We start from the raw sequence: 12,892 nt of genomic DNA, 5'->3' as shown, positions 1-12,892 counted from the left end.
TTTAAATTGCTGTGAGTTACAAGTGTATAGTCTTTCCAACCAACCCAGATCCTAAACTGACAGTTCTTTTTCTGCTCATATTTTCTCACTTAAAAATTTATACTTTTGGTAAATGTTTACTTGATAAAAGGTGTCAACTTTCAGGAGGCACATATAGATGAACTTCAACTTCGAACATGACAGATTTATCAGGTAAAATACAATGTAATACACTGAAATTTAAATTTAAATTCACATAAAACTTTTCTGCCTTTGACAACATGTTACAGTAGGAATAAGGTGAGCAATGACATTACATCTATCATTTCTGTAACAACTTAGAGCAAACACAGGCTATTTCCTTGCTGGATCTTCAATACCAAGAAAAAAAAAAAAACCTGTCCATACTGTCCCTAATTTCATGGGGGCCTTGTTATTTCTGATACACTTTAACATGTGTAGGTTTGTAAATTCACATAACTAAAGTAGTCAGGGTAGCATGAAAGGTGTATACAGTGGTCAACACTGATCACCTACTTACCAGATGATGGAGGTGTCGATTTTCTGGAACTAGGTACTATGTCACCCAGACTGGATGATGAATTTCCTCCTGATTTACTGAAGTAAAGTAAACATTCAGATTAGACTCAACCATTGTTTTAGATGTTAAAACATTGTACTGCTCAATAAATGTTATAATTTTTCATGGTTTTTAATTGAACCAAAAAATGTCTGCTTCTAAGAAGGAAGCAAATTTCCCAATGGAGAGTATTTCCCTAGAGAACTTGAAACAGTTTTATGATAGTGTCTGTTTTGAAGTTCATGTTTTAATTTTTTGAAGTCCCTGGGAGAATGGAAAAGAGCTAGGATAATTTCTGCAGCCCTCCAGTTCCATGCCCAGATGACAGATGGCTAGACAGAAGAGATTTTCTTTGCCTTTACATTTAGAGGACTTGGAGGCAAGGTGTAAGACATCAAGGCTAACACCAGTTCCTTTGGCTTAGCTTGATTACTTTTAGTATCTTAATATTAAAAATTATACCTTGCATGGCAACCTGTAAATGAAAAACGCCCCAATTCACCAATCTTTAAGATAAAAGATGAAACTTAGACACAGATTGTAATATGAATTAACTAGAAGACAATAGTGAAAATTTTCAAAACAAGACAAACAAGGATCCAACTTGGTTGCATTGTGAAGATTATTCATTACTTATGAACAGGGCAAAGGGGTATCTACTAAAACATGCTTATAAGAAAATGTTATGATGACATCTATATCTTGTATGATAATTTTAAAAGTAAAAAATAAAAATTAAAAAAACAGTTATAAGATTCTAATGTGATGGAGCATATGCTTACATGTCTTAGAAACTTTGGAGTTTATAGTAGAATGTACGGTTCACCAGTACATAGAAACGTATGTCAGCTCTTAACACATAAAGATCCCAGAAACATGCTCACAGAATGTCATGGAATTCAGACCACATAACTGCAGTGCCCAGGGCTTCTTATTATGGATGGTCCAGGTCCTACTAGAAAGAATTGTGGACCATGGCTGTGCCTCAGGGGACCCTGCTGACAAAGCTAAGTACTGATAAGCAGGTAAAAGATATGCCCTTAGTGATTGGTTGAATTTTTTCTAGTCTTAATAGCATTTTAATATACAAGCAAATGTCAAGCACTTTACTAAACAACCAGCAGGTGGGTTCTGTCTCTGTAAGAGCTTAAATACTTCTGCATATCCAATAAGGACATGCAGGGGTGTATACAGTTCATAAAAAGTAGAACTTACAGAATCACTTTTGCCAATTACACAAGGATACTAATCGCTAAGACCAAGCACTTCCTTTCTGTGGCTTTTACCTTTTGTTTGTATCCTCGATAAAATCCTAAGTCCAACTTTAGTTCAAGCATGGGTGTGCTCTACTTTATTTATAAATTTTAATAGGCAATATATTGTGTTGCGAAAAATTGTGACAGATGTTGCTAGTACCTAAACTGTTCAGAGGCAAATGTGTCCTTTAAATGCCATATACATGCCCAATTCTTGAACTGTGCACCTTTGATTGTTAATCTTTTTTTTTTGTTGTTGGTTTTTCGAGACAGGGTTTCTCTGTGTAGCTTTGCGCCTTTCCTGGAACTCACTCTGTAGCCCAGGCTGGCCTGTTTGTTAATCTTTTAAAACATTTTATTATTATTTGTGAGTGTTCTGTCTGCATATATGTAAATATACCACCTGTTTGCAATGTTGATGGGGGCCAGAAGAGGGCATCTGAACCCCTGGACCTGGAGTTACAGAAGTTGTTAGATTCCATGTGGGTGGTAGAAACTGAACCTAGGTACTCTGGAAGAGCAGCCATTACTCTTAACCCCAGAGCAGGCTCTCCAGCCCCAGATTTTTGTCATACTTTGAAATCTTTGTATAACCATACATATATGCATATGTATGTGTGTATATATAATACAAATAAGTATATGTGTGCATATATACACAAAATTCAGTCTTCTTTTAAATATATATATATATATATATATATATATATATATATATATTTAAAAACACTGGACTCTGACTCTAAACTGGGCATGGTGGCTCACATCTTTAATTGCAGCACTTGGGAGGTTGAGGCAAGCAGATCTCTATGAGTTAGAGGCTAGCCTGGTCTACAGAGCAAGTTCCAGGACATCCACAGCTTCACAGAAAAACTCTGTCTCAAAAGAACAAAACAAAAGAACCCCACTGACTCTGATTATGTCCTCACAAAATATACAAAGTGTTAAAAGGCAAATGTAAACACTGTGGAAGTAAGTAGAAGTACTTAAACATAACTAGACAAAAGCTTAGTAAAGAGATGTAATAAAATAAAATCAGAAAAATTAAAGAAAGAGTATACAGTTTTAAGAAAAAGTAACCAGTTCAGTAGAATAAATTGCAAGATGTTGATAGTGTGACAATGATCCAAAGCTAGTTTTAATAAGGTTGAGTATATTCTATTTCACTTGTCTGTTGACAGTAGGTGAAAAACTTGCTAACATTAAAATATTATCACTAACAACAGAGTTTATGTCATCATATAAACAAGCAAGATATAACAGAATGAAAACAGAAACTCAGCTGTCCACATGAAGATAAAGTCTTCTCCATCCCCCTCCATCCATCCATGTGAGAAGCAGCATGCCGTGCTCTTCAGCTTGGCTCTGTCGGCTTCAATATGAAATTCACCACATGGATGAGAAGCCCTCCTAATGAGTGTCTTGGTGAAGGGAAGGGAAGCTTAAGCCTCCTAGGAAGGTGCAGTTGGAGTAATAGGCTCAGCCTATTATATAACTCAGCTAACAACTATTGGCAAAGGCAATTTTAACATGCTTCAGACATAGTGTCTTTTTACAGGCTCAACAGCTGGGAGAACTGAAAATTGAATCTGTCTGGTGAACACAAAACTAACAGACTACAGAAGCTGCTGTTTGCTAGTGATACCTGAGACTGAAATCCCTAAAGAATCTCTCAGCCACATTGGTTAACTAGAGACAGTCACCATGGCTACTACGTGCCTGACTATATTCAGCAAATGATTAGGACTTCAGAGTCCCCTCCGTGCTGAAGGCAAAATTTAATGCTTTGTGACCTTAGCTGTTTTTATTAATGACCATAATGAATTTGATTCTCTCTCAAATGGGATAAAAATCAGAAGCTGGGATGAAGTGTTCTTAATGGGAGCCATGGTGCTGTCAATGGACTGCATGGACATCTACTAAATATGTAATAAGGATCACAGCTCTTAGTGAGAAACAAGACAGAAAGGAGAGCATCGTCTGCATTTCATAGAAACAGCTATTTTCCTCCTACCTGGAGTAGAATTTCCCTTGCTTGGCTCTCTGTTCATGCTGTAGCCTCATGTTTTCTAGTTTGACTGGGCTTGGAATAAATCCGATTTCACAGCCTTCTTTAACCAATCGTCCTATCCACCAGTCATTATTAAATTTCTACACACAAAATCAAAAGTATTAGAATGAATTAGTGCACACAAGTTTAAAGATCTGAATCGATTTCTTCTATAGCAACTGCTTTCACTGGAGAGAAACACGGCAGTTAGAAGCATGCATCGAATACCAAAACTCGAGAAGCCCTTGGGTTTATGGGTTCAGCTCAGAAGAGTGAAGTATGCTCGGTGTGATCAGCCAGCAGCCAAAGAAAGGCTTTGCATTTCCTAGTCTCCCTTCCCAGTGCTGCTTTTAGGACCAGGCTGATTCTGTGAGAAGCTTTCAAGGTTCTATTGTCCATACCTAGCAAAAGACAATTAGGAACTAGGAAGTCTTATAGAGCCCTTCCCCTTATAAAACTGGATTAGCTGGAAGTATTAATATTTAGAGAGAAGTATGGAAATGTACCTGAAATATTTTGTATCAGCAAAATGTACTGCTATGCTATTTTACAATCATATAGTACAGTGTTCACAGATGGTTTTTCTCATGTTGATGCTGACGGTTTGTCTCTTGCAGGTAAAGTATTTATCTTGAGTCTTCACAATCTAATTTTAGTTTCCTCAATTAAATCTATTTTCAAACATTTGAAAGAATGCCCATGGTTTTTCTTTCCACAGTAGAAAATGATCCCGCTCAAAGTACTGGCGTCAAGCAAGGTCCCCATATTAGTCTAGCTTCCTACTGTAAAGTAGTTCACCATCATTTCTGAACACCTTATCTACTCTTTGGAAATTGTGAGCTCTCCTAATGGGCGGTCATGAGCTCCTTCACTCGTGCCCCTTAGTGCACGTCTCAGTTAACTGTCATAAGCTCCCTATGAATTCTTCCAACTCCAAATTCCCTCGGGTCAAAAAAAAAAAAAGCTTATGTTCACACAGACTCATCTAGAAAGAATTACTGTCACTATGGTGTCCCACAGAGCAAGCATGTGACATGTGGACACCAAACAAAACTTAATTAAAGGTGAATTTTCCAATCTCCGGCCTGTGTCATTGTCAGCTTAGGGGACAGGGGTTTTCTTGGCATCAGCTTCTGGTCTCACTTGCTCTAATTCCCACCGTTTCCTTCCCACTGCAGAGATTATGCTTCTCTGGTAGAAAGCAACCAAACCCTCTCCCGGGAGGCAGGCATGGTGACTCACAAATATAATGCTAGCACTCAGGTGAATGAGGTGGAGGGGAGTGATAAGTATGGAGATCACAGCAAATTAAAAGCCAGCCTGGGCTATATAGTTAGCTTCAGAACCTGGGCCTCATAGAAAGTTCCAGGCCAACCTGGGCCACAGAATGAAATCTTGTCTCATAAGAAACAAAAAAGAAAAAAGACTCTTCCTTAGATAACTCCAACTTCAGACATCAGGGGAAATCACACATAGTCAATCAAGGTTAATCATTAAGAGAGACAATGCAAGACACACATAAAAATGGATCACCTAACAAAATAGTTCCCAATTTCTAGGACACAAAGCCCAAAGGGGCCCTGGCATTCCTGCTGGGAGTCTCTGACTCCTTTCTACATTCAGTTTATTTATACCAGAAAAGGCTGCGAGCCGCTGATTTAGCTGTATTTTAGACAACTGTAGCTAGACATGATGCTTTTCACAGCAGTAAGAAATCAGTGAGAGTCAAAGGTGAAAAAAATCACACCGAAAGAAACTGAAATTTTCCTTACTTCCTTAACATGCAGAAAATCTTTTGCCTCGAATGAGATGGCCATGCCTGGCACCGGAACATCATCCTCCTGGGCTGCGCTGTACCTGACATTGGTCCGAACTGCAAACGCAACAGGTTTTGTCTAAAGAGGGACGGGAGGAAAAAACAATAAGAAAAGAAGTAACAGTGGCCCTCCCTTTTCCCCCTCAAGTACAAAGACACCCTCAAAAACAGTTGGAATCACTGCTCCTCCTCATCGGTTCCTCATCACAAAGCAGCTTGTTAGTATTCTCAATGAAGGTGCTCGGTCTCGGCCACACCCACCCACTTCTGAACTAGAAAACAAAACAGGTATTGTGCTCTTTGAAAGCACTGAAGTAATGGAAGTGAAGATAAATGAATGAAATACGTGTTTACAACACTATAGCGGGCAACAACCGGAAACCACGAGACACACACACACACACACACACACACACACACACACACACACTGCCTAATTTGGTTTGGATGGAAACAACAACAACATAGAAACTGCCCCCCCCACTCTGAACATCCACTTCAATTAATCATTAATGATGTAATTCCCAGTAGTATAACATTTGGAATGGAAAAATAACTAGAGAATACATGCTCCAGTCTTAGCAACTATTATTCATGGCTGCAGGGAATTATGAAAGCATTGACCTTTTTATCCTACCATTTTTCCTCCTTGAGTTCACTCAGCCACTAAAGATAACATTAATTTAGCCATCCTTCACTGTTTGGTGCTTCTGAAAATTCACAGATAAGTATCTGTTCTCATTGGCAATACATGCATATTCAGGAGATGGATAAATTAAGGAGGCTGATTTTTGTGGCATGCATATTCTGAGACCAGGGGCTATTTTCCCTTTCCTTGTTTCCTGGGTGCAAGATCAGACAGAATCTGAGACACCTTGGCCTTACAGAGGGCTCACGGGAAGGTGAGACAGGGGAGAGCATGGTTATAGACTCGTACAAAAATCTGGGGCACAGTGGGACCCAAGAGATGATCTAGACCTTGAGGGCAGCAAAGCTAGGTCAGCCTTCTAGACCGAAAATCAGGATGAGCTCTGAGACTGAGTTCAAGCTGCTCTTCTCCCAGCTTCAGGCTCATGGACCTCCCAGGTTGATCAGAGGAGCTTCTTCAGGGCTTAAGGTAAGGTGGCAGGGAAAATGGACTGCCCAGACGCAGGGCTAGCCTGCAGCCCTGGTAAGACATCTATAGGGGGACTCCAGGGCTGGCTGTTGCAGAATTATATTTACACCCATGTTTATTCAGAGTCATGATTAGGATACCAGGTTGGCTGGGGATCACTGTGGTCATTCCGCTGTCACTGGACTCTGTCACTGCTCTAAGGACCACATTCTCAGACCACTCTCCTGGCTCCAGTGTGCTAGTCCTGCATTCCTTTCTAACTTGCTTTCCTGCTGTGAAGCACAAGACACCTGAAGTAGCAGTGGATCATCCAGTCCAGTTTCACTTACGACCCTGTGCCAAGGAGCCATGTGGGCACATGCTATACTGTTTAAGGTTGACTAGTAAGGTGCTTGTGCTCTGTTGCCCCCTTTATGGCACATAGAATTCAAAGCTTACTATAGATCACCTCGTGAAGTAAACCTAAACAGATTACTGAATCAATAAACACTACTTCACAAGAGAGTAGCACATCACCCTCCAGGTAACAAAGTAAAAGTGCTTCAAGAATATAAAGTGAAGGGGCTGGAGAGATGGCTCAGAGGTTAAGAGAGCACTGGCTGCTCTTCCAGAGGTCTTGAGTTCAATTCCCAGCAACCACATGGTGGCTCACAACTATCTATAATGAGATCTGGTGCCCTCTTCCGGTGTGCTGGGATACATACAGACAGAACACTGTATACATAGTAAATAAATAAATCTTTTTAAAAAAAAAAAAACCAGGTGGTGGTGGTGCACGCCTTTAATCCCAGCACTCAGGAGGCAGAGGCAGGCGGATCTCTGTGAGTTCGAGGCCAGCCTGGGCTACAGAGTGAATTCCAGGACAGGCTCCAGAGAAACCCTGTCTCAAAAAACCAAAAAAAAAAAAAAAAAAAAAAAAAAAGAACATAAAGCCATGTCTTAGTTACTACTGTCTTCACCCTATTTCTAGTACCTAAGGAGATGAGAACCAGCACATGATACAAAAGTTAAAAACTCCCATTCTTTTCTTCTAGGTGGTTCTTCGCCTTGCATGTGACATAGCTTATAGTGAAATTAGAAAAGCAAGACTGTGGGAATGTCTGCCACCTGGCAAGCAGTGTGCTGAGTGGTGTGCATACAGTGGTGAGTATCACTAAGTCACCAATGGTTGTTTTCCCAGATGAGGCTCCAAAAGCTTTCCCAGAAGCCTGGCATGGTGGCTCACATGGCTAACCTCAACACTTGGAAGGCTTAGGCAGGATGAGAGCATGTTCAAAGTCAACCTGGGCTAAAGACCAAGACCCACTTCGTAGAAACAAAACACACCACACCAAAGTTGTCCCAGGTTATAAGCAATGGAGTGGTTACTCAAACGCAACCTCCTCCCCCCAAAAGCCCAAGTTCTTTTAGTAAACTTAACTTCGTGGCAGTCTCAGGCTATTTATGTGTTTGTATGAAATTTTGAAGATCTGAAAATTATATTTTACATAGTGTTAAAAAGTTGACTGCTGTGGGATATCTTTTCATATGCTGTGAATATGTTACTCCCATTGGCGAATAAATAAAGCTGCATTGGCCTATGTCAGGGCAGGATGGAGCCAGGTGGGAAAATCCTAAAGAGACAGTGAGAGAAGAAAGGAGAGTAAGGAGAGACACCAGCCACCACCCAAGGAACAACAAGATGCCAGCAGACTGGTAATACCACGGCCATGTGGCAACATTTAGATTAATAGAAATAGGTTGAGTTAAGTTATAAGAACTAGCTAGCAAGAAGCCTGACCCATAGGCCATATAATTCACAATTAATATTAAGCCTCTGAGTGATTATTTCATAAGTGGCTGTGGGGCCAGGTGGGACCGGAGAGACTTCCAGCTACAGTTGACTAGTAACCCCCAAAAGAAAAAAAGCCATGAGTCTACCTTGATTCTCATAGTAACTGAGCAGGTTCACAAGGGAAAACTGTCGTTCATTAGTAAAGTCACACACTTTCATATTGTTTTGCTTGAATCAACTTGAGGTTTAGTATGTCAGTAGCAATGGTAAATAATATTTTTCATTTATTTGGATATATCTTTCTTATCTCTTTTTTCCCTCAGGATATAAGGCAGTATTCATGCAATGATGATTGAGATATTAAAATTCTGTTGCTTCTTAGCTTCTAAAAAGCTCTTAGGGAGACCATGAGGAAGGACATACCTACCTGTATTCTGAAAAAAAAAAATAGTAGAAAGCTATGGAAAATTCCTTGGGATGAAGTATTAACCATAAGGATTTTTAATAGCCTGGAAGTTATTTCAGGAACATGATAGCTTTACTTTGCAAGTTGACTAATTTTTTTTTTTGTGTGCAAGACTGATTTTCTGTGTACCTTTGCTGTGGCAGCCCTGAATGCCGTGGCCCAGTGTCCTCTACAGAGTCACTAAGAACTCCGTGGTTCATCCGCATGCCTCAATTCTGTTTCCTTACAGTTTTCATCAGTTTATGGCTGTCACCATGAACTTCCTCGGGAGATGAATACACTTCATTCTAAGGTGAGCCCTGCAGTTGCTAGACATGTTGCTAAAGATCCAAGCCACATGGTATTATCACCACCCTCTGATCCTTCACTCTCACACTAGCCCTACTTGACCTAGAGACCCAAAAGGCTTCCAGAAATATCTCCTAACACTAGTCCAGCTGTCCACCTTTAGATGCTCCTGCTGACTCCAGCCCTCTATCCCTCACTCTAGTCAGACAGTCTGTCTAGAGTCATCCAGTGACAAATGTGTACACAGAAAGCTAGTATGACAGCCCCAGAGGATGGTCTTGGATAGCTCTGTGGGTACAGGACTTTTGGTTTTTTATATCTAGTGGGTGTTCTACTGGCTCTACAAAAGTTTCTGTGGAAGCCTGTCGGAGATGAGCTTACAGAAAGAGCAGCTCTTATGTCCTCACATCCTCCTACAGCTACTAGGCTTCACTGTCAGAAAGCAATTATCGTAAGCAGAAGATAATTCTGTTATGAACTCCTCTGGTCATAAAGTAGAATGAACAGACCATCATAGATCTATGATACTAGCTCCAGCTTTCTTCCCAATAGATGACTTAATGAGTTCATATTGAAACTAATAGTTTAAATAAGTACAACATAATATTTGTTTTAATTTTACTAAAGCATGCCAATTGCATAATACTATTCAAAGGCCAAAGGGAATTCCTTGAAGATTAAAAACTTCCAATTATGAGTAGTACAATTATGTAGATTTTTATGCATGGACTTCTTTATTCTTACAAAGCTGCATTATATTATGTTAAGTAGCAAAGCATACATTTTCATTAGGAAGGAGCAAAGAGCATAGGGTGAAATTTATAGTTTCTCTTCTAGTGGTTATGATGGGCTTGCCTTAAATATGAGCTACTCCCAACTTGCTATCTTTTAATGAATTTACAGAAAAATACAACCTAATTCCCATTAGATGGGATGATCAACAAGAAAAGGGGCTGGAGAGCCATGGCTCAGTGGTTAGGAGCGCTTGTTGTTCTTGCAGAGGACTGGGTTGGGTGCCCAGCACCCACATGGTGGCTCACAACTATCTGTAACTCCGGTTCCAGAGAATCCAATGCCTTCTTCTGACCTCGGGTGACACCTGGTACACACATGGTGCAAGCCAAACACACACAATAAATAAATAAATCTTTAAAATCTTTCAAATTGCTGACCTGACCTAACCTGATCTAATATTCCAGCAGAGATGATTTCTTAAGTAGTGCATTTCAAAGAAGTTACAAAAGTTACATAGAGATACGTCAGCACAGAGTAAACATGGGGATGCTGGACGGCCGAAATAAATCAGGGTGATAAGAAAGGCTTTTCTGAATTCTCAATGATCTGTGAACCTTCAGTCCATCCATCTATTATCTTTGTATTAGAGATTGTTTTGAACAATGAGGGTGCATGAATGAACAGCATTGCTGAGACTACCTGCTCTCCAGAGTTCACAGCTGCAGAGACAGAGCAGGTGTGTCAGGATCTTCTAGTAGGCCAAGAGGATGAGGACCAGAAACTGCTGTGTGAACCTTATAACCCAAAGGCCAGCTGTTGATAACCAGTTCAGCAGCATGATGAGGGTAAAACCAAACAGAAGAGGGGGAATAAAAAGAGAAGACACAGTGGGTATATAGAATGTCCAGGGAAATCTGTGATGAGAAAGAAAGGGATGGAATTGGAATGTCACAATTTTTGTTTTTCTCTTTCAGTAGATGTGAATAAATATATGATGACACACGAAAATGAAGAAAGAATTGATGGTAAATGCTTAAGATAGAAACAATGAATTCCATGCTAGACAAAGGCAAGAAGGTGGACTATACACATACACTAGAGGCTTCAATGATAGAATGTTATCTCAATGACTCACTTTCTCAATGGAACAGGAAGATGGGGTACAGGCAGGGGAAAAGGCAAGGTAGGGGTAGAAGAGAGACAGATGGTCTAATACTTAGCTCATCTAAGAGTGAGTTAAGTGAGTGGAGTAAGCAGTTGTGGTGGGCTTTGAAGCAAGCTCCTGTGAAGTCCAGGTAATTGATTTCTAAGCTATTTGTAAGCTAGTTCTGCTACGCTAGACTATAAGGAAAATCATAGGTAATTGAGTTAAAAGTATGGCCCTTAACAAGATATAACAGCTTTAAAACTGCCTTCACCATGTTGCCTTCAATGTTACACAATAATTTGTTATATATACACATATATATGTATATGCTCACATACATAACATATATATAGATAGATGTATACACATGATATATGTCACACATATATGTTACATACCTTGCATGCGTTACATAATATATGTAACATGTATGCATAAGTGTGCATATGTAACGTGCATATATATAAAACCAATCTTACCTATGAATCTCAGAAATGAGTTACTAACCATTCAGGTGATTTGAATTCCTATTTTGATAAATGTTTCATGTATTTCCCATAGTATTAGTTATACTTTAGTTACTGCTAGAGAAATCAAGTTGATTTCTTTCTTTTAGAGGAACCAAATATTTAGCAGGTACTCTACACGGGACACTGTTGGGAATGGTTAACTCACTACAGACACCAGGCTATAGTCTGATCAGGATTAAGTTTTAGTTACACATCTGTAAATGCAAGTGTATCTGTGTTTACTTAATTTAATTAGAATTAAGAAGTGTGTGTGTGTGTGTGTGTGTGTGTGTGTGTTCCTATATTTGTGTTACTTTGGAATTAACCTGGGATCTCAAACATGCTAAACAGGCATGACACTGCTGACCACAGCTTCAACCCTCTTTTTATTTTTTACTTTAAGACAGGGTCTACGAAGTTGACCAAGTTGGACTTGAGGCTAGCCTTAAACTTGTGTCCTCCTGCCTCAGTCTTATGAGTAGCTGGGATTACAGATTTACATCACCATTCCTAGCGAAGGAGTAAGTGTTTTAAAATAAAATTTGAAATTTCATCATGCTAAAACTATTAAACTTTGAGAATATGAAGTTAGAGTTGTATATAAAACAAAATATATAGGATATTTATTTTATCTTCTAAACAGACAATTTAAAGTGATAAACCTGTAAAAGCTCCAAGAAGTAAATAGTAATTCCTAAAATATAACTTTAAAGATCTTATGATGGGAGAATGTCTTTTTGTATGCTGTGAAAATATGTTGCTCTGATTGGTTGATAAATGAAGCTGTCTGGCCAATGGTGAGGCAGAATAGGGTTAGGCGGGGCATTCTAACTAGAGAGGAGGAAGGAGAAAGGAAGAACAGATGCTGCCAGCTGCCACCATGAGAAGCAAGATGTAAAGATACTGGTAAGCCACAAGCCACATGGCAAAGTACGGATTTATAGAAATGGGTTAATTTAAGATGTAAGATCTAGCTATCGAGAAGCCTGAGCCAGTAGGCCATACAGTTCGTAATTAATATAAGACTCTATGTATTCATTTGGGTCTGAGTGGCTGCGGGACAGTGAGGCCGTGGGAGCTGGGTGGGCAAAGGAAAACTTCCAGCTACAATCTTATTTGAAAGGAAAAATAGGGCATCATCCATGAATACCCAAACGGGGATAGTGCTCAGAATT

General features: G+C 39.6%; 1 protein-coding gene across 2 annotated transcripts in view; it reads right to left on the bottom strand.

The window, feature by feature from the left end:
- Positions 1-12,892, bottom strand: part of Cacnb2 (calcium voltage-gated channel auxiliary subunit beta 2) — a 367,430-nt gene that overhangs the window by 26,601 nt on the left and 327,937 nt on the right. For both annotated transcript variants that reach the window (XM_059263616.1, XM_059263615.1), the window contains exons 4-6: positions 5,638-5,760; positions 3,830-3,966; positions 521-597 (exon numbers count right to left, since the gene is read on the bottom strand). In XM_059263616.1, coding sequence (XP_059119599.1) covers positions 521-597; positions 3,830-3,966; positions 5,638-5,760 — 337 coding nt within the window. The remainder of the gene's footprint in view (positions 1-520; positions 598-3,829; positions 3,967-5,637; positions 5,761-12,892) is intronic.

Source organism: Peromyscus eremicus, chromosome 5 (assembly GCF_949786415.1).
Source record: "Peromyscus eremicus chromosome 5, PerEre_H2_v1, whole genome shotgun sequence".
NCBI lineage: Eukaryota > Metazoa > Chordata > Mammalia > Rodentia > Cricetidae > Peromyscus > Peromyscus eremicus.
The sequence above is the reverse complement of the archived record's forward strand: the minus strand, read 5'-3'. Positions and strand labels throughout refer to the sequence as shown.